The following is a 21,518-nucleotide window of genomic DNA, read 5'->3' as shown; positions in this document are numbered from 1 at the left end:
AGCTAGCCAGAGCTTGGAAGCAATTCAACACTGATGTTCTTTCAAGAACTGTCAAACTTCTCCTTTCCTTCCCAGCTCCTTAAACTTCCTGGCATTCCTCCTCCCTATATAGGCAGTGGCTCTTTTGGAAAAATCTGAAGTATGTGGTGGCTACATTTTAGAGACACTTCAAAAAGCACTCATTCAAACTGCATCTCAGCTTCATTCCGTAAGACCTCTCTGCTTTCTTTGAGTTGGCACCTGTGGGATATGGAAAGCGAAGTGGTTAGGGTGACTCAAACACCTTCATGTGGGAAGTGCTAATCCAGACTGGGCAGTTTGTTCCATCCAGTGGCTCAGTTTGAGCTCTCAGGTAAAGAATGAAAGGGAAATTAGGGTAAAATCTGTGTTTGCTGAATTGACATTATTGGGTTTCCTCATGATGATGATGCATGGTTTTTATAAAGGAGGACTTACAAAACCTTGAGGCCAGGACTGAGACCCTGTGCTGTGAAAATAATTTGGTCTTTGTCTAATACTGAATCTTTGTTTCTTCCCCAGGGAGCTTGATTGTGGTATGGATGAGATTCCAAGGCATTTGAGATCAGCAAAAATACTTATCACCTTTTGTTGTTGTTGTTTTTAAAGATTTTATTTATCTTTCTGACAAGGAGAGAGATCACAAGTAGATGGAGAAGCAGGCAGAGAGAGAGAGAGAGAGGGAGGTAGGCTCCTTGCTGAGCAGAGCCAGATGCAGGGCTCTATCCCAGCACCCTGAGACCAAGACCTGAGCCGAAGGCAGAGGCTTAACCACTGAGCCACCCTACTTGTCACCTTTTGTTACACTTAGGAAAGCAGGATCAAGAAAAGGCAGAACCAATTTCTTCACTCTTACCTGTTTCCCCCTTTGCCACCATTTAAGCCAAGAACAAATTCCCTCTGGGCTCAGCTACGGGCTAGACTAGGCCAACCTGCAAAATGCTTTGGCAGGATTTTGAGAGGAAATTGGCAGCTACAGACATCTGGCTTTTCTGGCATGGGTCTTCATTTGTTCATTTATTTTACCAACATTGTTGGGCCATGGTTGGGCCTTGTACAGGATGTTGTAGGGATTTCTCAAAAAAAAAAAATGTTTTTTTGAGAGAAAGACGGTGTGCTATACAAAAAACTGCAGATTTAGTGGGAGAGATCAGCTAGGCAGATATTACAGATCAGCTACAGTGTGTGTTAGTGTTATGAGAATCCGGAAGAAGAAACAAGAGAGGGATGGGAACTAGGAATTTATAAACAGAAAACTGTATGTGCATTGTGTACTATAGCATAGCACACTGGAGCCCTTTTTAAGTGTTTGGTGTAAGTGGAATGTGTGGGAAAATGTAGTGGCCGAAGATGAGATTAAAAAGAAATAGGCAGGGATCAGGGCACAAGAGAGAACCATGTTGAATAGTTCGGATTAAATGTTCCGTAGGTAGTTCAAGTATTTTAAGAGGGAAAGATTTAAGACAAAGACGTTTAGTTTTGGGGCATAGAGGATCCTTGCTGTGGAGTGCAGCAGTAACTGAGAGGGAGGAATTGGCAACTAGGGCCAGCAGGGAGACCATTTGTATTTAGCAAGAAGATGAGAATATGGATGGAAGCAATGGGAGAGGATTTCAGAGCTGTTTCCGAGGCAGAGTCAATACAATTATGTTCCTGCAACTTGGGGCGACCCAGCACCATGCCTCAGGAAAAGGTACCATTTCAGGGAATTCAAATTGACCTAAGCTACCACCCGGGCACTTTGAGACAAGAAGACGGACCCTGGTACCCAGGGCTGAGCTTCAAATAAAAAACGTCAAAAGGGTTTTAGATTGCAGTTGTTTTTTATTTAAGGAGTGCCCGGTTACCTTCTAAAACAAGTTGCTTTCCAATACTCTTTAGAATCACCATACCCCTTCCCTTTCTTTGCCAAGGTGTAGAGATCTAGTACTTCCGCCACGCTCAAGATGGCTGCACTCGAATTAGATTTTTCAATGTTGGTGCCAGATGGTCCCGCCCCCCCATCGGACTACTTCCGCCACTCTCTGTGGCGTGGGACGCCTTCACCCTGCCAAGCAGCACTCAAGATGGCCCGGCTTCCTCCCACTTTTCATTGGCTGGATCCCTCCGGTCTTCCGTCTTCATGGGGGGGCGGAACTTATATTTGATCGACAGCTCTTTTGGTCAATGGACGAAGGGCAGGGGCCCACGAAGCGCTGGAACTGGAGAGCCTGCCTCGTGTGTGGGAGGGTGTTTGGGCTGCGGCGGGGTGGAGCAGAGCCGGAAGCGGGAGGGGAGAGTGAAACAGGAAAAGAAGGGAAGAAGGAAGAAGAGGGAAGAGGAGGAGAGGGAGGAGGAGGAGGGAGGTGGCGGCGCCGTGGCGGAGGAGCAGGAGCAGGAGGGGGATGGAGAGGAGAAGGCTCCTGGGTGGCATGGCGCTCCTGCTCCTCCAGGCGCTGCCCAGCCCCCTGTCAGCTAGGGCTGAACCCCCGCAGGTAAGGGGGAGAGGGCGTCCGGGCCAGCCTGGGGGCCTGGGGGTCGTCGAGGCCTGGCTGGAGGGGGCTGAAGACGGCGTCGCTGCCTGGCTGGAGGGGCTGAAGGAGTGTTGTTGCCAAGAGTTAAGGGGTCCCAAGAGGGGCTCCCATGCCTGGAGTGGACAGAATCTAAGGGGGCGTCGGTGTTCAGCTGAGGGACACCTGTTTTGGTGTCAGGGAAGTGGCAGAGGCACGGTGCCCAGCGAGTGTGGGGCCCTTGGAGAGGGCAGTTAGGTCAGGTCGGCTGGGATGACTGTGACTGGATAGTGGTGCGAGGCTGAGGCATGGGGGGCGCATTCGAGTCCCCCCGTGAAGCAGGTCTCCGAGGCAGTGATGCAGGGCGTACGTGTGTGCGGGTAGGGGTACGTGGGTTATTGAGGTGGCCTGAGAGAAGGAGGGGCCGAGTGGATATTTATTTCAAGCTGGACAGGGAGAAGTTCGGAGGGCATCTTGGCTCCATTTTTTAATGTGTTGGAGGCAAGAGGTTGGAGGCCGAACTCTTGGAAGGCCTGTGAGATGAAGTAGATCGGGACCCCTCAGGAGGAGGGCACACTTGAGCTATAACAAGCTCTTGCTGTTAGGCTGGCTGGCCTGGGAGAGCCAGCCACTGATGCTGATCTAGGCCAGTCTAGGGCTTTTGAGCAAAGGTGGTGCTGATGCCAGTATGGGCAGCAAATGGAGCACCCCAGCTTTTCTTGCTGGGTGGCTTGCTTTTTATCCAGGCAGAGAAGCTTGCTTGTGCTGATTCCAGCTCCGGCTGGCATTTCGAAACCCTAATAGGAGCGTTACTCCTGGTGCCAAGTTGGGTGGGGTGCAGTAGGGGGAATCACCCCTCCTTCCCTTGCATTTGGCAAGGCTTTACCATTCTATTTTCTTCACTTTCTGTTCTCTTCCCTGTCTTTTCAGAAGGGAATAGACACACACTCACTTCACACACAGCGTGATGGCAGAGTCTATACAAGCTTAGCACTTGAACTTTGCGTTGTGATCAAGAGTAGAAGCAGAGTGCCAGGAAAAATACTTATCTTTTCCTTAGGAGTTTATGGGCTGCCTTTTCACATATGTGTCTTGTCTTGTCCCCTAGTATTCTTTCTTTTAGAAATTAGTTCGTTTTTAAAATGGGATGAAATTCATGTAACAATCCATTTAAAACCCTTTTACCATTTAAAGTGAACGATTCAGTGGTGTTTGGTACATTCACAGTGTTGTGCAACCACTACATCCAGTTCCAAAACATTTTCATCACTTCCAAAGAAACCCCCGTACCCGTTAAGCAGTTCCTCCCCGATTTCCCTTTCCCCCAGCTCCTGGCAGCCACCAGTCTGTTTTCTATCTCCCTGGATTTACCTTTCAGGATAGTGCATATAAATGGAATCCTACAATTTGTGGTACTTTGTGTCTGTCTTCCTTCCCTTAACATAATGTTTTTGAGATTCACCCACATTGTAGCATGTACCACTACTTGGTTCCTTTTTGATGGCTGAATAAAATTCACTATATGGCTCTACCACAATTTGTTATTTATCTGTTGAGGTATCCCCTGTGCCCCCTTCCCGATCTATTTATGTATATTTGAAATAACATGTGAGGGATAGAGCTCATTTTTCTGGCCCAGTATATTCTCTTTTCTAGGGCTGGGACCCTCCCAGAGTTTGTTGGGGTTCTTCTTTTCCTAGTTAAAACCATAAAGTGCCAGGAGAAATAAATTTTATTTATTGAAAAAGTCAGAACCTTAGGACTGGGGAACTTAAGAAGGATAGATACTGGGGCGCATGGGTGGCTCAGTGAGATGAGCATCTGGCTCTTGATTTCAGCTCTGGTTGTGGGATCGAACCCTGCGTCCAGCTCCTCACTCAGCGGTGAGTCTGCTGGAGAGTCTCTTTCTTCCTCTCCCCCTCTCCCCCCCCACGCTCACTCTTACTGTCTCTCTAAAATAAAAAAAAATTGATCTTAACCATAAAAAAAGTATAGATGTTGACAGAACAAAATAGAGAACAAAGCGTTACTTCCCCTTTTGCATCTGTTTCTACATTTAAGAAAGGCCGTTCCCAAGATCCAATAAATTACACAGCCTGAGGGTTGATTTGAGAACATTGGAGCCTTAGGAGGTCGGTGCCCTGGGCCTGTGGATACTTTGCGCCAGTGGAAGAACAGTGGTGGGCCTCTGAATTGACGGTGGGAACCGGATCCACTTCTTTGGCAGAGGAAGGATGGAAAGTGGAGGTTGCCGCCAGGTCACGGAAGCCTGGGAGTTGGCGAGAAATGGGGGAGGGGATCTTCAATGTCATGTCCTAATTGCAGTTTATCGATCACAGGCTGCTTTCTTATCATTTCTCTGGCACTTCCAATACTTAGTTTGGGGACAGGGTGGCTTTTGTACTTTGTTCCATTTGGATGGATGCTAGCACTGACCAGTCGCTATTATGTGGTTACGGTTCCTGCAGAGAAGAGAGAGTTTGGTAATGAGTGGGCTCTCTCTTCCTGACCATCCCCACACCCAGTACCCCCGTCTCCACCTCATACCCTTGTCTATTTCTGCCCAGGAGTACTAGATTCTACAGTGAGATTCGTGTTTTGAATTTTAACCTTTGGCATGGAAGTTACTATATAATTATTAACTCTGAATCTACCCCTGTTTAGTCAGTTTGGTTTTTTGTTTTGTTTGGATTTTTGTTGATTTTTGGCTTGTAGAAATCAGGGAAGAACAAAAAATTCAGAGGCCATTTTGACATAGGCTGCCGTTCAGGTACTCACTGTCCTGATTTCAACAAGGGGCTTCCAGCTAACGCTGAATGAGGGGGACTCGCTGTACTCATTTTGTATTGAACATGGTGTGGGTGATTTACTGTGGGTTTTTTTTTTTTCCCTTAAAATGTCTCTGTCAAATACAGTCTTTTTATACTTAAGTATCTAATATCAGAAATACATGGTATCAGGTATTTATATAATACAGAGTGGCTTGCTTTCCCTGTCACCAGCTCTCCGTTGGAACTGTTATTTCTTGCCATCCTGGCCCAGGAAAGTTTTCAGCCTAGCTCACTTCTGAGGTTGGGAACTTGGACTTAACTCTCCTATAGGTCACTGTGACTCAGATGTCATTCCTTAAATACATAAAGAATGAAAAAGTAGTGGATTCACTAGTGAGGCCGTACATTTGTCTCTTCTATTTAAATAATGAATGAGATACATAGAGTTTCTTTCTTTCCGTTGTTTCTTAGATTCAACTAGAACAATCTGACCACGTTATTTAAAATAAAATTTTAGAAGAAATGTCTTTTTCCATTAAGCCATCCAGCCTAATCTCTAGAGACACCGTCTGTACCTTTCCTCTGCCATGCTTAAAACTTTGAGTGGGATAGGGGTCTTAATTCCTTTTTTTTTTTTTTAAAGATTTTATTTAGGGTGCCTGGGTGGCTCAGTGGGTTAAGCCGCTGCCTTCGGCTCAGGTCATGATCTCAGAGTCCTGGGATCGAGTCCCACATCGGGCTCTCTGCTCAGGAGGGAGCCTGCTTCCCCCTCTCTCTCTGTCTGCCTCTCTGCCTACTTGTGATCTCTCTCTGTCAAATAAATAAATAAAATCTTTAAAAAAAAAAAGATTTTATTTATTTATTTGACAGAGAGAGATCACAAGTAGGCAGAGAGGCAGGCAGAGAGAGAGGGGGAAGCAGGCTCCCTGTTGAGCAGAGACCTGGGCCGAAGGCAGAGGCTTAACCTACTACTGAGCCACCCAGGTGCCCCAGTGGTCTTAATTCCTGATAGTTTTATCTTACCTAGCTGCTGCATACCGTACCTTGTGCCCCCCTCCCCTTACTCACCAACTGTGCCCCGGTTTTCAGGCCAGAATTTCTACTACACTTTTTTTTTGTTGTTGTTGTTTTTGTTCTTCTTCTTCTTTTTTTTTTTTTTTTTTTTTTAAGATTTTTATTTATTTATTTGACAGAGAGAGAGATCACAAGTAAGCTTGTGAGAGAGGGGGAAGCAGGCTCCCAGCTGAGCAGAGAGCCCAATGCAGGGCTCGATCCCAGGACCCTGAGACCATGACCTGAGCCAAAGGCAGAGGTTTATCCCACTGAGCCACCGAGGTGCCCTTCCACTCTTCTTTCTTAAAAACAGCATTTCAGTGTGATCACCATCATTTCTTCTCACAGAATATTGGGAGATGGAACATCCGGACTCTTGATTCCCTTTCCCTTGTTTTCTTAGTCTGTTTTATATACCAAAGCGAGCAATCGTCTCAGCGCACACCTTGAATTTCTGTAAATCCTTTCAGCAGAATTCAGCCCACATCTACTGAAATGTCTGCTCTGCTGCAGGCAGTCGTGCAGGTGCCCCCTGGGAGCCCTCATGCGAGTAACCGAATCCCTGTCCTCAAGGAGCGGTAATCCGGTGGCGAAGACAAATCGCACACACAGTGGTTTCTAACCCGGAGGCACAGATGTACAAACGAAGGAGAGTGGGAGCAATTGTTTCTGCTCTGGCCAGGGGAAAGTGAGATTTAGGAAAAGCTTCACAGAAGAGGCATTTGGACCAGGCTTTGAAGGTTGGGAAGGGAAACAAGTCTCTTCCGGCCTGGAAAAGTGCAAATGGAGGGTGTTTGGAGGTGGTACATAGTCTGTGGTGGAAGCTTCCAGTGGGGGTGTGTAGAGGAAGGTGGAAGTAGAAGATGTTTGAAAGGTAGACTGTGGTTAGGTGGTAAGGAGGCCTTTTATCCGTTGGTCCAAGCAGTGTGTCCGCTAGAACTTTCTGTAGTAGTAGAAATGATCTATATCTGCACTGTCTGTTTTAACCCACTGAGCCACCCAGGCGCCCCTGCACTGTCTGTTTTGGTAGCTACTCTGCCACATGTGACTTTTGACACTTGGCAGGTGGCTAGGGTAGATGAGCAACTGAATTTTTACTGACATTTAGTTTTTTATAACAGCTGTATTGAGGGATGCCTGGGTGGCTCAGTTGGTTAAGCGGCTGCCTTTGGTTCGGGTCATGATCCCAGCATCCTGGGATCCGAGTCCCACATTGGGCTCCTTGCTGGGTGGGGAGTCTGCCTCTGCCTCTGCCTACCACTCTGTCTGCCTGTGCTCAGGCTCTCTCCCTCTCTCTCTCTCTAACAAATAAACAAATAAAATCTAAAAAAAAAAAAAAACCAAAACCAAAACCAAACAAACAAAAAACCAAAACCAAAAACAAAAAAAACAGCTGTATTGCGACATAATTAACATGCCAATGGATTCACCCTTTTAAAGTGTATGTGAAATGGGTTTTTAGTATGTCACAGAATTGTGTACTATCTCCTATCCGATTTTATTTTTTTTTGTTTTTTGCTTTTAAGGTTTAATGAATTTATTTAAGAGAGAGCAAGTGGGGATGAGGGGAGGAGCAGAGGGAGAGAGACAAGCAGACTCCCCACTGAGTGCAGAGCCTGATGTGGGGATCGATCCCACGACCCCGAGATCATGACCTGAGTGGAAATCAAGGGTCAGACGGCTAACCCACTGAGCCACCCAGGCACCCCTACTATCTGATTTTAGTACATTTTCATCACCCCAGAAAGAAGCCCCATAGCCATTAGCAGCCCCTCCTATTCCATCCCCACTCCCCACAGCCTCTGGCAGCCAGCACTCTATTTTCTGTCCCCATGGATTTGCCCATTCTGGACATTTCTTATAAATGGAATCATACACAAGGTGGTCGTGACTGGCTTCTCTCACTCAGCATGGTGTTTCCAGGAATCGTCCCTATTGAGGTATCTGGACATCATGGCACGAGTCAGCATTTCATTTCTTTTTGTAGCCAGTTAACATGTCCTGTGAATGTACCACATTTAATTTATCCATTTCATCAAATGATGGACATTTGGGCTCTTTCCACTTTGGGGCTACTTTGAATAATGCTTCTATGAATATGCATATACAAGGTTTTTGTGTGGACTTAAGTTTTCCTTTCTCCTGGGTGTATACCTAACAGTGGAATTGCTGGGTTATACAGTAACTTTGGAACAGCCAGACTGTTTTCTAAGACTGGTATGATATTTCATTTTAATTAATTTAAATTAAATAGCTACAGGTGGCTACTGGCTACTTAATAGTGCAGATCTAAGAGCTCTCCAGTGTGGGAATAGTGGGATATAGTCCAACACAGTGGTGAGGTCTTGGGCTCTGGGGGCAGACCACCTGAGATCCAAAGCTGGCTTCTACTTACTATCCCAGAGCAAGTTGTTAACCTCTTTCTGCCTCAGTGTCCTCATCTCCAAAATGGGATCACTACTCACCTACCTTATAGATTTGCTCTGAGGTGAAAAGATGTCCTCTATGTAAAGCTCTTGGAATATATTTAATGGTGAGAAGTATAATAATGATTATCTCTACTGTTATTATTTGTGGTCCTCAGTGTGCATTTGGTTATTGGTAAGTTATTATCAGCTCTCAGATTAAGTTCAGAAGCTGAGATTTGGGGAGTTTGAAAGTGACTCCCTTGCTTCTGTCCTATATCTGAGTTTAATTTTTGTCCTTGGAGAAAACGGTGAACCGATGTTTAGAGTTGTTCTCGATTGGGGATAATTCTGCCCCTTCCAGAGGACATTTATCAGTGTCTGGAAACATTTTTGCTGGTCACTGCCTGGGACCAGGGATGCTGCTAAACCTCCGATAACAAAGGATGGCCTCCCACAACCAAAGACCGTCTGGTCCCAAATGTCAGTGGTGCCGAGGTGGACAGACGCTGGTTCTGCTCTTCCCATATCCGCTCACGCGAATTATCACGGTGTTTGAGGTCAGCCTTCCTATATGAAGAGCATTGTGAAGGGTATGAAATAACCTCTCTGACAACAGATTGTAGGTGGGACAGTTGAAAGCTTTAATATCCTGAATCTTGAAGACTCTCAGATTTGTCAACATGTTGCCAGTCAGTCAGTCTGGCTTTGTCAGCCAACATCAAACATTTTGGAAATAAAAAACCTTTTTTCTTTCTTCTAGTTTGTGGTTCAATAAGCAGGTGAGCCTCCCTTATTCACCTTGTCTTGAACTTTCTTCCCTCTTGCTTTGGTTCACCCTTGTGGTTTCATTTTAAGAACATGTTTGTTTTCAGCCCACTGAAAGCCTGATGGCCAATTACTTTCTTTTCTCCGTGTCTTCCATGGCCCCATAACTGATCTGAACAGTCACATTCTTAGAACATTTCCCTTTCCCCATTTCAAGTCTTGGTTCTACTCTCATTTTTGGCCCCATGAACGTTGATTTGTTGTCACACACTCAGCCTACAGAGACTGTGAGGTGTTCTCAGCGTCGCCATGGGTGACTGTCCCAGACCTCGGTGGCTGTGTGACCTCAGGAGAAGTCTCCTCTTTCAAGACCCCAGGAAGCAGCACATCTGTGGGTTTGGGGCATTAGTGGGCAACTCTTTTAAGCATACTGTGGGTATCTCGGATGACTTGGGATTAACAATTCCAGTGCTTTTGAATGCCTGGCCATCCATTCACCTGAGAGCATCTCTTGCTTTCCTGTTGGACCTTGAGGGACCATCAAGGATCCAGGTGGTGCAGTGATATGGGTTCATTCTTTGCCTTATAACCCCAATTGTGGGCACCCATGGGGCCACTGATCCCACCATAACCACACAGACAGAGCAGCCACTGAGTAACAGGGAGCAGTGACAATGGGTCTTTGCAAGATCTGTCTCCTTGGTGGCATACAACAGACAGGGAGAGGTCTGGCTTATGGGCACCTCCCTTTTGGACCATCCTTTGTATTTCCACTAGGTGGAGCAAAGTCTGGTCAAAAAACTGCATGTAATGTGGAAACCACAAACAAAGAAATATCAATAAATCCAGAGCATTGCAACCTGGGAGGTAAGGAAAGGGGAAGCAGATCTCATACGTTTGAATTCTGTGGCTTGTTGATAGAATTCTGGGCTTTCCCAGTGTGGGAATTAAAGTAGGTCATGGTCTCAGACTTGAAGATCACCAGTCTTGCATGGACTGGATTTTTGGGAGACTCTCGCTTACTCAGCTACAGTCCCATAGCTTGGATTTGTTTACTTTTGGCTTTCTTCTTTCCATACTTTCTTCCGTGGGAAAATAGATGAGCAATGGGTCATCCGTTCCTGGTGCCGTCATTGCCCTCAAAGTGCCTTGGCTTGGTTTTGATTCATAATCTTAGGTGATTGAAAGAATTTAATTTAAACTTGTTTTGGAAGAGGTAAAAGTGAACGTGAGATGTTGCAAGGATATTTGTGGCTTGGAAGGGTGGATCCTAGAGTAGAGCTAGAAAAACATGTCCTGATTTTTAAGTAATAAGCAAGACGGATCTTACGTTGTAACAGTGTTTCTACACATCCTTGCAGATCAGAGACATGCGTTCATGGAGAAAATATTCACGTTTTTCCAAATCCTACATGGTGTTTTTTTGTTCGCCATTTCCAAAACACTCTTCCTCATCTGAAATTCCGCCTGGTGGTTCACTCCAGCTATATTAAAATCCGACCAAACACAAAAACAACAGAAAAAACACAACTTAGTTGATTGATCAGATCTAAGTTATTTTTCCCTCTTTGTGGCTTATTTGGGAGAGAGGGTTAATATTTGGCTTTTGACACCAAGATAGTGGAGCCTTGTAGCTGTTTGGGAGTTGAGTGTAGAGTTGAATTGTGTGAGAAGTTCATCCCGTGTACTTCTTTTTTTTACTTAGGTCCTTTGTTTTTTTTTTTTTTTTTTAAGATTTTATTTATTTGTTTGACAGAGAGAGATCACAAGTAGGCAGAGAGGCAGCCAGAGAGAGAGAGAGAGGAGGAAGCAGGCTCCCTGCTGAGCAGAGAGCCCGATGCGGGACTCGATCCCAGGACCCTGAGATCATGACCTGAGCCAAAGGCAGCGGCTTAACCCACTGAGCCACCCAGGCGCCCCAGGTCCTTTGTTTTTAAATATGCAAATCTCTTTGCTGTGCCTGCAGGAGTTGGGGGAAAGCAGAAAACCTGTACTGATCTGATTTGGCACGAGATCCACTTCAGTTTTCTTTCCTTTTTCCTTCCATACACCTGATGGCTGCTTTTCTTGGAGCTTTAAGGTGCCTTTTACCTTTACCCGTTAGTTTTTAGTTACACAAAAATAACACATGCTTATAACAGTGATATATAATACAGACAGAAATGCTTAGAGTAAAAAGTGAAAGTTTGTGGTTTGGTGTTTGTTTTTGGTGGGTTTTCTGCTTATGCTGAATATTTATTGATATAGTAATAGTACATATGTATGTATATACATATATATGTAAATCCTATATATAAACATAAAATTGTGGGTATGGATACAGTTCTTTCTTTCCTTTTCGTTTGTTTTTAAAACAAAAATAGGATAATATATATGTAGGACTTTACAACATGCATTTGTTTCATCCTTCATAGACTTCTTTCTGTATCACGTATATACCTTGAATTTTAAAAGAATGCCTGCATGTTGGGGTGCCTGGATGGCTCAGTCAGCTGAACATCAGACTCTTGATCTTGGCTGAGGTCTTGATCTCAGGGTTGTGAATTCGAGCCCTGAATTTGGGCTCCACCCTGGGCATGGAGCCTACTTATTTAAAGAGGGGCGCCTGAGTGGCTCCGTGGGTTAAGCCTCTGCGTTCGGCTCAGCTCATGATCTCAGGGTCCTGGGATCAAGTCCTGCGTCGGGCTCTCTGCTTGGCGGGGAGCCTGCTTCCCCCTCTCTCTCTGGCTGCCTCTCTGCCTACTTGTGATCTCCCTCTCTCTGTCAAATTAAAAAAAAAAATCTTTAAAGAAAGAAAGAGAGAGAGAGGGGAGGAAAGAGGAGGAAGGGAGGAAGGAAAGAAAAGAAAAGAAAGGGTAACACTAATCAAAACCCAAAAAAAGCTTGGAAATGAGATTATTAATCAGTAAGAGAATCATAAGGAGAGTTGACAAAGTTTAGGAAAGCCTGAAGAAGAGGAAACAAAAGGAAAGGAATGACATTCAGAAGTGAGTATAGGGGCGCCTGGGTGGCTCAGTCGTTAAGCGTCTGCCTTCTGTTCAGGTCATGATCCCAGGGTCCTGGGATCAAGCCCCACATTGGGTGCCCTGCTCAGCGGGAAGCCTGCTTCTCCCGCTCCCACTCTCTTTGCTTCTGTTCCTCTCTCATTGTGTCTCTCTCTTTCAAATAGATAAATAAAATCTTAAAAAAAGAGAGAGAGAGAGAGAGAGAAAAGAAGTGAGTATAGAGTTACAAGAACAAACAAAATCCAAACCAAAGCAAAAAAACAAAAACAACAACCAAAAGCCCCACCTGTGTGTTATTGCTTGAGACCGTGATTTATTTAACCACTGCTTTGTAGGTGAACGTCTGTTATAGCAAAGTTTTTACCAGTTCACGCTGTTTTATAGTGAACATTATTCTGTGTATTTCTTTCTGCAGTTGTGCTAGATTCCTAGAAGTGGAACCAGGGATTGTGGGGTTGTGGGTGTGTACATTTGACATTTGGGGTGGATGGTGCTAAATTGCTCTCCCAAAGCGGTTCTGTCAGCAGACATCCCCATCAGTAGGGTTTTTGAGGGGCTCAGCCCCCCTACCCCCAGTGCGTAAGCAACATTTCTTCATCTATGCCGTTGGTTTATCGTTGAAGATGTGCCTTCTTTTTTATTTTTATTTTTTAAGATTTTATTTATTTATTTGACAGAGCGATCGCAAGTAGGCAGAGAGGCAGACAGAGAGAGAGAGGGAAGCAGGTTCCCTGACGAACAGAGAGCCCGATGTGGGACTTGATCCCAGGACCCTGGGATCATGACCTGAGCCGAAGGCAGAGGCTTTAACCCACTGAGCCACCCAGGGGCCCCGAAGATATGCCTTCTGACTCTACCCAGGCACATAGGGGAACATTTCTGTTTTCTTTCTTGAAAGCCAGGTAGGTCTCTGACTTGCTTAGCTTTCGGTCTCCTCCCTGTCTTTGTGACCCCGGTGTTCCCCTTGGTGGGGAGCAGGATTCACACACAGTGTGCTTGGAGTGGGGAAGCCTGGCTGTGCCTGCTTAGGTGCTGAGGGAGATGGTTTGTAGGCTCCTGGGAGATGTCAGGCAGATGGCGTGTAGCTGTTAGCCAGCTGCTGGGTGGCACACAGTTCTAACCAGCCACCCTTCCATGGTGGTCATGCCAGAAGAAGGAGTCCTTGGAAGTGTGTCATCACTGAGAGTGCAGACTCTGGAGCCAGACTGTCTCCAGATAGCCTTAGGCTAGTTAATTGACTCAGTTTCCTCATCTGTAAAATGGGATAGTAGCTCCCAGCTTATAGGGTTATTGTGTGGTTTAATTGAGTTATTGTAAGGATTAATTGAGTTAGTACTCACAAAGCACTTAGAGCAGTGTCTGCCACATAGTAATTACTTGGTTAATGTTAGCCTGTGTAATTGTCTGGGTGTTTTTTTTTTTTTTTTTTTAAAGCTTTGGGGAAGCCTTGAGGCTTCCTTATTGCTTGACTGATCCAAGGTCTGTTTCCAGTGGAAGAATTTAAGGTGAATTTTAGTGAGCTCCTAGTCCAGAAGGCATGTGACTGACTTTCCGTATTACCAGCCTTGGCAGTCTGATGGGGGTGTTTTTCCAGCTATTGTTTTCTAATAATAAAGTATGAAATTGTTTATTTTCAGAGCAGGTAATTTAGAATGTATACAGTTACCCTGATCTGTACATCACCGTACCCTCTTGAGTGAGGAAGAGAGGGGTTATCATCAGCAAAGTAGTTGTGTCTTGTCTTGGGTGTGGGAGTTGCGGCTGGACGTCCATTCTGACTGCAGTGCTAGACCACAGGCAGGTCTGTCCACTCTCAGCACATAGCGTTCTGTACCGAGGTGTACTGTACTTTCTGTTCTGAGGGGAGGTTGGTTTCTGAGGCTTTTTAAAAAAAATAATGATAGCTTTATTGAGATGCAGTTCACACACCATAAAATTCACCCTTGTTAGAGCATACGATTCTCTGGTTTTTAGCATGTTCACAAGATTGGGCCACTGTCACCCCTATCTATTCCAGAACATTTTTGTCACCCCAGAAAACAACCCTATATCAATTAGAAGTTCCCTTCCTGAGCCCCCTGAACCCTATTGCCTGTCAACCACTCATCTACTTTCTGCTACTCTGAATTTTCCTGTTCTGAACACTTCATGTAAATAGAATCATAACACTGTGGTGTTTTGTGATTGGCTTCTTTCACTTAGCGGGATGTTTTCAGCGGGTGTCAGCACTTTTCCCTTTCCGTTCATATTCTTCTGTATGGGTAGAATGCATTTTATTCGATGGGTCAGCTCATAGACATTTCGGCTGTTACTGCTTTGGGACGATTAGGAATAATGCTCTGAACGTCGGTAGACAAGTGTTTGTGTGGACATGTGTGTTTATTTTTCTTAGGCTGTGCCTCGAAGTAGAATTAATGTTCCTCTGCTAACTCTCTGTCTGCTTTTTTTCAGGAATTGCCAGACTGTTTTCCCAAGTGGTTGTACCATGTCATGTCTCCCACTGGCAATTACGAGGGGTCCAATTTTTCCTACATCCTCTCCAACACCTGTTGTCTGTCTTTTTTATCGTGACCATCCTAACGGGTGTGAAGTAGGATCTCATTGTAGTTTTGATTTGCATTTCCCTAATGACTACTGATGTTGAACATCTCATGCTCTTAGTGGCCATTCATGTATCTTCTTTAGAGAAATGTCTGTTCCAATTCTTTGCCCATTTTAAAGTCCTTTGTCTGACTAAAGGGACAGAAGTGTTCTCATGGAGTCCCAGTGAGGGACTGCTCAGAGGATTTTCCCCTTTCAACTAGACTTTACTGGGGCTCTCTCTGGCCTTCTCCCGTGTTCCCATCTCTCCTCATGACCCTGGAGCCCCAGTTGCTTAACTGCTCTGTATTGGCCGGTTCCTTCTATCAGCATCGCCCAGAGATGGCTTTGACGCAGCCATTTCTGTGATAAGAGGCCCATGGGGTCAAAGAAAGCTGCTGTCTCTCTCCAGGATGCACGATGCATGTGCTTTCCAGGAAAACCTCTGAGGAGTCTCACGTTAAGAAGCCTTTATGAGTCCTTTATCAGATAAATGATTATCAAATATTTTTCCCTATCGGTGGTTTTTGTTTTGTTTTGTCTCTCACTTTCTTGATGGTGCCATTTGAAGCACAATTGTTTTTCATTTGGGGGAATGTCCTGTTTTTCTGTTTTTTCCTTCTGTCACTTGAGTTTTGGTGTTCCTTAGTTCCTTCAAGGGCTCTGTACAGCTTAGTATTACTTTGGGTCAAGAGCAGTTGTTATTAGGAATAGAATCCTTTAAATATCTTTATTCTGGAAAGTTTCAGCATGTATAAAAATAAGGAGAATGGCGTAACGAGCCCCCAGGTCCCCAGCACCCAACTTCAGCAATTTATTGTCATGTTCTTTCTTCGTCTGGCTGTACCCACTTTGGCTTCCATTCATGCCCAGCGACATTACTTTGAAGAAGGCTGCAGACTTCCTATCATTTCAACCATGAATAGTTCTGTTTGAATCTCTAAAAGATAAAAGGATTTTGTTCCTCAGCATCACCACCATACCGTACCACACCCTAAAAAAAGGGACAGTAATTGCTTCATGTTATAGGATCTTGTCTGTGAAAGTTAAGTTAGATCCAAAGGTAGAAATACCATTAACAAAATGCGGCTACGCTATGACATTTCTTCAGCTTTCATAAGTAATTAACCCTAAGTGTGTCACTACTTTAAAAAAAAGTTGCTCCCCAAGAACACCTCTCAGTCCCGTGAAGGCCAGAGGCACCCTTCCAACTACTACTTTCTCTTTCACTTGACCACGTCTGGTGGTGGAGTTTCAATCCCGACACCCCCCAACTTTCTTTGTCATCTTGGCTACCCTGTTGGATATCCCTTTCCAACCACTCCCCAGTGTATAAGGTGAAAGATTAACTTGGGACTTTTGCCCTCAATTTCTAGCACAGGGAGAATTTGGGGGAAAATCCTACTCTTATCTGAGATTGCACAAATGTTCAGAGAAAAGTGCGAAAATGAGAAGCATATTTTGTCCTCTTTCACCTCTCCAGGGGTGTCGGCTGCGTGTCCCCATCCTTTGCCTGGCTGACTATGCTTGCCCTCAAGGTACAGTAGGGGGCAGGGGAGTGGTGGTCACAGTGGATGAACAAAGCTGCTGAGGGAGAAATGGAACCTAGCATTTGGAGGCTGACAGACACCATAGAGATAATGATGCCATGAGCAGATGTTCAGTCAGAAAGAAAGGCTGTGCTGTTTGAAATGTAGGAGATTTGGGGTTGAACAGGCTTCTTAACTGTGAGACGACTCAGAGGCTTCCCTGGATAGCACCCGTGTCGTGAGTCTCCCAGCGAGATGGCAGTCTTTTTTGACCACATGGGCCTCATACCACAGAAATGGCTGCCTCAGAGCTGTCTCTGGGCAATGCTGATAGAAGGAACCAGCCAACTCAGAGAAGTTCAGCAGTTGGTGTGTGGTCCTGAGGATAGGTTGTAGCACGGGAGAATGTCAGCGCCCCAGGCGCGCGTAATGTGTGTCACTCACTGGGGTTCCATGGGAAGACCTCTGTCCCTTCAGTCAGAAATCCTAAATCTGGTCCTAGGCCGCTGTACATTTTTGGACGTTCGCTCTATTGTCTGGCAAGTGGGGATAGGAAAAACTTCTAGTCCTGTCACCAGCTGATACAAGGAGCAACTAACACGGATGTGAAAGGATTTTATAAACCTTGAGTTCTGCAAGGATGATGATTTATTGTCTCGCTGCTTAGCTCTACCTTTCTGCAGTACTGAGCACACCTTGCCCAGAATGTGGATCTTTTTTTTTTTTTTTTTTTAAAGATTTTATTTATTTATTTGACAGAGAGAAATCACAAGTACACTGAGAGGCAGGCAGAGAGAGAGAGAGAAGGAAGCAGGCTCCCTGCCGAGCAGAGAGCCCGATGCGGGACTCGATCCCAGGACCCTGAGATCATGACCTGAGCCGAAGGCAGCGGCTTAACCCACTGAGCCACCCAGGCGCCCCCAGAATGTGGATCTTGAATAAAATGGAAGGCTTTGGAACAGTGGATATAAGTGCAAAGATACGAGTACCTGGTAATTTTTTTCAGGGAGGGCCAATGGCTTGCATGGACTTCCCTTCTTGCCATGACGTGGTAGGAGGTGCTTTCTTAAAGGCACTTTTAGCTTATTTCTCCCTAAGCTTCAGGCCTGTATTGTAGCATATCTCTGCCTACCTCTTCTGCTTTGCTCTAGTGCTTCATGATTTGGGCCCTGGGTTGGGGTTGTTTTGAAGTAGAGTTTATCTACTGCTGTCTTCTGTGTTGCCCCACTCTCTGTGGCCTGGGAGTATGGGGTTCAGGTGTGGCCTGTGGTTGGACATTATATGACAAAGGGAACGGAGGATTCATCTGCTATGAAACCTTCTCCAGTTCTACCACCCTTTGTCATCGTTTTACTTGGGGGTGTGGATGTGTGTGTTCCAGAAGCTTTTCCACCCCTTATAACTTATGGGAGGGATAAATTGTCTTAATGTTTCCTTCTGGTGCTTTTGACTATGAGCTCTTAGACCTGGAGTAGATTGGTTATCAAATAGCCAAAGGAGGGAGGAGGTAATATTTGATTTTATGTAAGATCCAGGAAATGAGGGAAGATATGGTGCCAGGAGCTGCGTTTCCAGCTAGACCTTATTAAGTTTCACAATCCTTTATGTGAAAAAAGAAAAAAAGGCAGCTTCTAGGTGGTGCTTAATAGAGTGAGTTAGTTGGTGTCCGGCAACAGAACCAGGAGCAGCTTCATCCTAGTCCCCATAATCGAAAAACTAATGGGGTTAGATCACATCCCAGTTCTACCTTGAGTATGGGAATTTTGCTTCTGAGATGGCTTAAATGCTTTAAATTCCTTGGCAGAGAAATTACAGGTGTACAGATAATGGGGTCACACATAGGGTTTCCCAGTAATATCCATGTGCTCTCCCTATCTCTTAGCTGTTTATCGGGTTTCTGTGGCCATGAAAATGTCACCCTTACTACTGTCTGGGGATTCAGCTGTATTAGCTTCCCTTTTACAGTCATATGTCTCTTTACCTTTTTTTTTTTTTTTGAAGTTTTTTTTATTTTTTTAAATTTTTAAAAAATTTTTGACAGAGAGAGAGAGAGCAGGAGAGGGAGAAGCAGGCTTCCTGTCGAGGAGGGAGCCCGATGTGGGGCTTAATCCCAGGACCCCGGGATCATGACCTGAGCTGAAGGCAGACGCTTAACTGACTGAGCCACCCAGTGGTGGCTTTTTATCCTTTATCCTTTTTTATCTATCTCTTTATCCTTTTTTGAGGGCCTCCTTAGTGCAAAGCATTGCTTGGTAAGGTGAGGGACACAAGTGAAAGTTAAACATCTTGCCCTTAAGCTGATTCTACTTTCGAAGAGTTAGGCCTGAGAAGAAATCATTTTGCTGAGCTTATGAGCACATAAATGAGTGGGTGGTTTTTCCTATAGAAGCACACCCGAGATGGTCTCTCTCTAGACAGGGTGCGTAATTGCTCTTAACACCTTGTGGCCCGGGGCGCCTGGGTGGCTCAATGGGTTAAAGCCTCTGCCTTCAGCTCAGATCATGATCCCAGGGTCCTGGGATCGAGCCCCGCACTGGGCTCTCTGCTCGGCAGGAAGCTTGCTTCCTCCTCTCTCTCTCTGTCTGCCTCTCTGCCTACTTGTGATCTCTGTCAAATAAATAAATAAAATCTTTAAAACAAAACAAAACAAACAAAAACCTTGTGGCCAGAGGGCCTTGTTAACCCTTACCACAGGCCTGCCACCCCTGTCCCGGAGCTGCCACCTGAAGCGGATCACGTCTCTCCTGGTCTTGCTCGAGTTGAAATAAGAGGGAGAGGGGCGCCTGGGTGGCTCGGTGGATTGAGCCGCTGCCTTCGGCTCGGGTCATGATCTCGGTGTCCTGGGATCGAGCCCCGCATCGGGCTCTTTGCTCAGCGGGAGCCTGCTTCTCTCTCTCTCTCTGCCTGACTCTCCACCTACTTGTGATCTCTCTCTCTGTCAAATAAATAAATAAAATCTTTAAAAAAAAAAAAAAAAAAAAAAAAAAAAAAAAGAAATAAGAGGGAGAGATGAAATCAGATTCAGTGGAGACCCCGAAGACTAATTTTCCTAACAGAGTTAATGCTCTTGCCTGGTTACATCGCAGTGTGGGTCATGTACTGGGCGTGACCCGTGTCCCCCCTTTTGTTCTTATTCCAAGCTTCAGTTTAGAGAGCAGCTTGGAGGGAGACGTGAAAAGTGTCAGGGGACAGCCCTGAGTCCAGCTTGCTGATTGTCATGTCATTCTTGGCTCCTTGCTGGTTTGGTGGCGGCGGGGGGGGGGGGGGGGGGAGTGGTTTGAACTGTTTTCAGGACAGGAAAAAAAACAAACCTGGCATTTCGGTACAAAAACAGACAAGGCTGCTGTTGTACGTGATAAAGCTAGAGTTGCAGATCAGTGGCAGCCCATTAACTCAGGGACAGCCCACTGTCCACGCTGAGTTTCAGAGACCCCTGCACTCTCTGGAGCAGGCAGTAAATGTCCGTCCCAGAAGGTAATAAATATTTGTGAAGTGAGTGATTGTCAACACAGAAAGATTTTCTTGTTAGGGGGCAGGAAGGCTAGGAACCTCAGCGAGCTGTCCTTAAACTGGTTTCACCTTCTACTAAGTGTGTGTGTGTGTGTGTGTGTTTCCTCTTTTTCTCTGACAAGACAGCTGGGTCAGACTCTGCATAAAGGAATTTTCTTGAGTTTTCTTCATCACCTTCTGCTACTTTAATTTCTCTCTGTTTAAAAGACCTTTGAAAGAGGTATCTTTTTTTTTTTTTTAAGATTTTATTTATTTATATGACAGGCAGAGATCACAAGTAGGCAGAGAGGCAGGGAGAGAGAGAGGAGGAAGCAGGTTCCCTGCTGAGCAGAGAGCCTGATGTGGGGCTCGATTCCAGGACTCTGAGATCATGACCTGAGCTGAAGGCAGAGGATTTAACCACTGAGCCACCCAGGCGCCCTGAAAGAGGTATCTTCCCTCCACCTCCCCACAACCCAGAGTGTAACAGGAGCAATTCCAAGATGTAAAGAAGCAAAAAGAGAGCCTAGGATACTAAGTAATAATACTTAGTTTTACACACACACACACACACACACACTTAGTAAGATACTAAGTAATAATCCTTAGATACTAACTAGAAATCCCTGTCCTTGCTATTTGTGGTGCTGCCCAAGTCATCAGAAAGAACAAACATGCTGGTCAGAGGTACTCAGTGTGTGGGACTCCTGCCTCCTCCCTCTAACTCGTCTGTGCCCTGTCTCGTGTCTTTCTCAGATGCCCCACATGTCTTTGTCTCCAGGCTTTGGGCTTTGCTTGGCTCTGCCTACCATGCTTATCTTCCTATCCCTAGCATCATGTTATTTTAGTACCTGTCTTCTGATGCGGCTTTCTTTGGCCATTCTGTCCCTGACCCGGCTCCCTTCTTTGAGCTCTTAACTGTAGTTACTGTCTCCACACCTCCCCCGACATTTATTATAGAGTGGCTGTGTTCGTTTCTGTACCTGCTGTCTTTTCTTCCTCACTGGGCAATTGAATCAATAAATCCTCCAGGGCAAGCCTTGTTCATCCAGTAGTGATTGAACTCCTCCTCCTCATGCTACAGCCTGGGTGGCTGGATGGGACCGAGACTTTCTGGGTCACAGATGAAGGGGAAGTGACAATTACAATATCGAAGTACCATCTCCATGCATGTCTGAACCATTTTAGAGTCCCACAGGCCTGCTTGAAGTGCTGGGACTGAGATGTCAGCCTATGTTAGTGTACTCCCTCATGGAAATATATTGTTTGATGTTTAGCAAGTGATTACATACTACAGTTAAGGGCTGTTTGCCCAGCTGTCTTTCCTGGAAGATTCAATAGTAGGAAAGTAGTCTTAGTTTTTTGGGGTTTTGTTTTTAGGTTCTCTCTACACACGGTGTGGGCCTCAGAC

General features: G+C 45.5%; 1 protein-coding gene across 1 annotated transcript in view; it reads left to right on the top strand.

Annotated features, from left to right (window-relative positions):
• Positions 1 to 2,292: 2,292 nt before the first annotated feature.
• Positions 2,293 to 21,518, top strand: part of WBP1L (WW domain binding protein 1 like) — a 62,003-nt gene continuing 42,777 nt past the window's right edge. The window contains exon 1 of the mRNA XM_059169054.1: positions 2,293 to 2,492. Within this exon, the coding sequence (XP_059025037.1) occupies positions 2,403 to 2,492 (90 nt within the window). The 5' untranslated portion in view covers positions 2,293 to 2,402. The remainder of the gene's footprint in view (positions 2,493 to 21,518) is intronic.

This window comes from Mustela lutreola, chromosome 4, assembly GCF_030435805.1.
Source record: "Mustela lutreola isolate mMusLut2 chromosome 4, mMusLut2.pri, whole genome shotgun sequence".
Classification (NCBI taxonomy): Eukaryota; Metazoa; Chordata; class Mammalia; order Carnivora; family Mustelidae; genus Mustela; species Mustela lutreola.
Note: the sequence above shows the minus strand (reverse complement) of the source record. Positions and strands in the feature narration are given on the sequence as shown.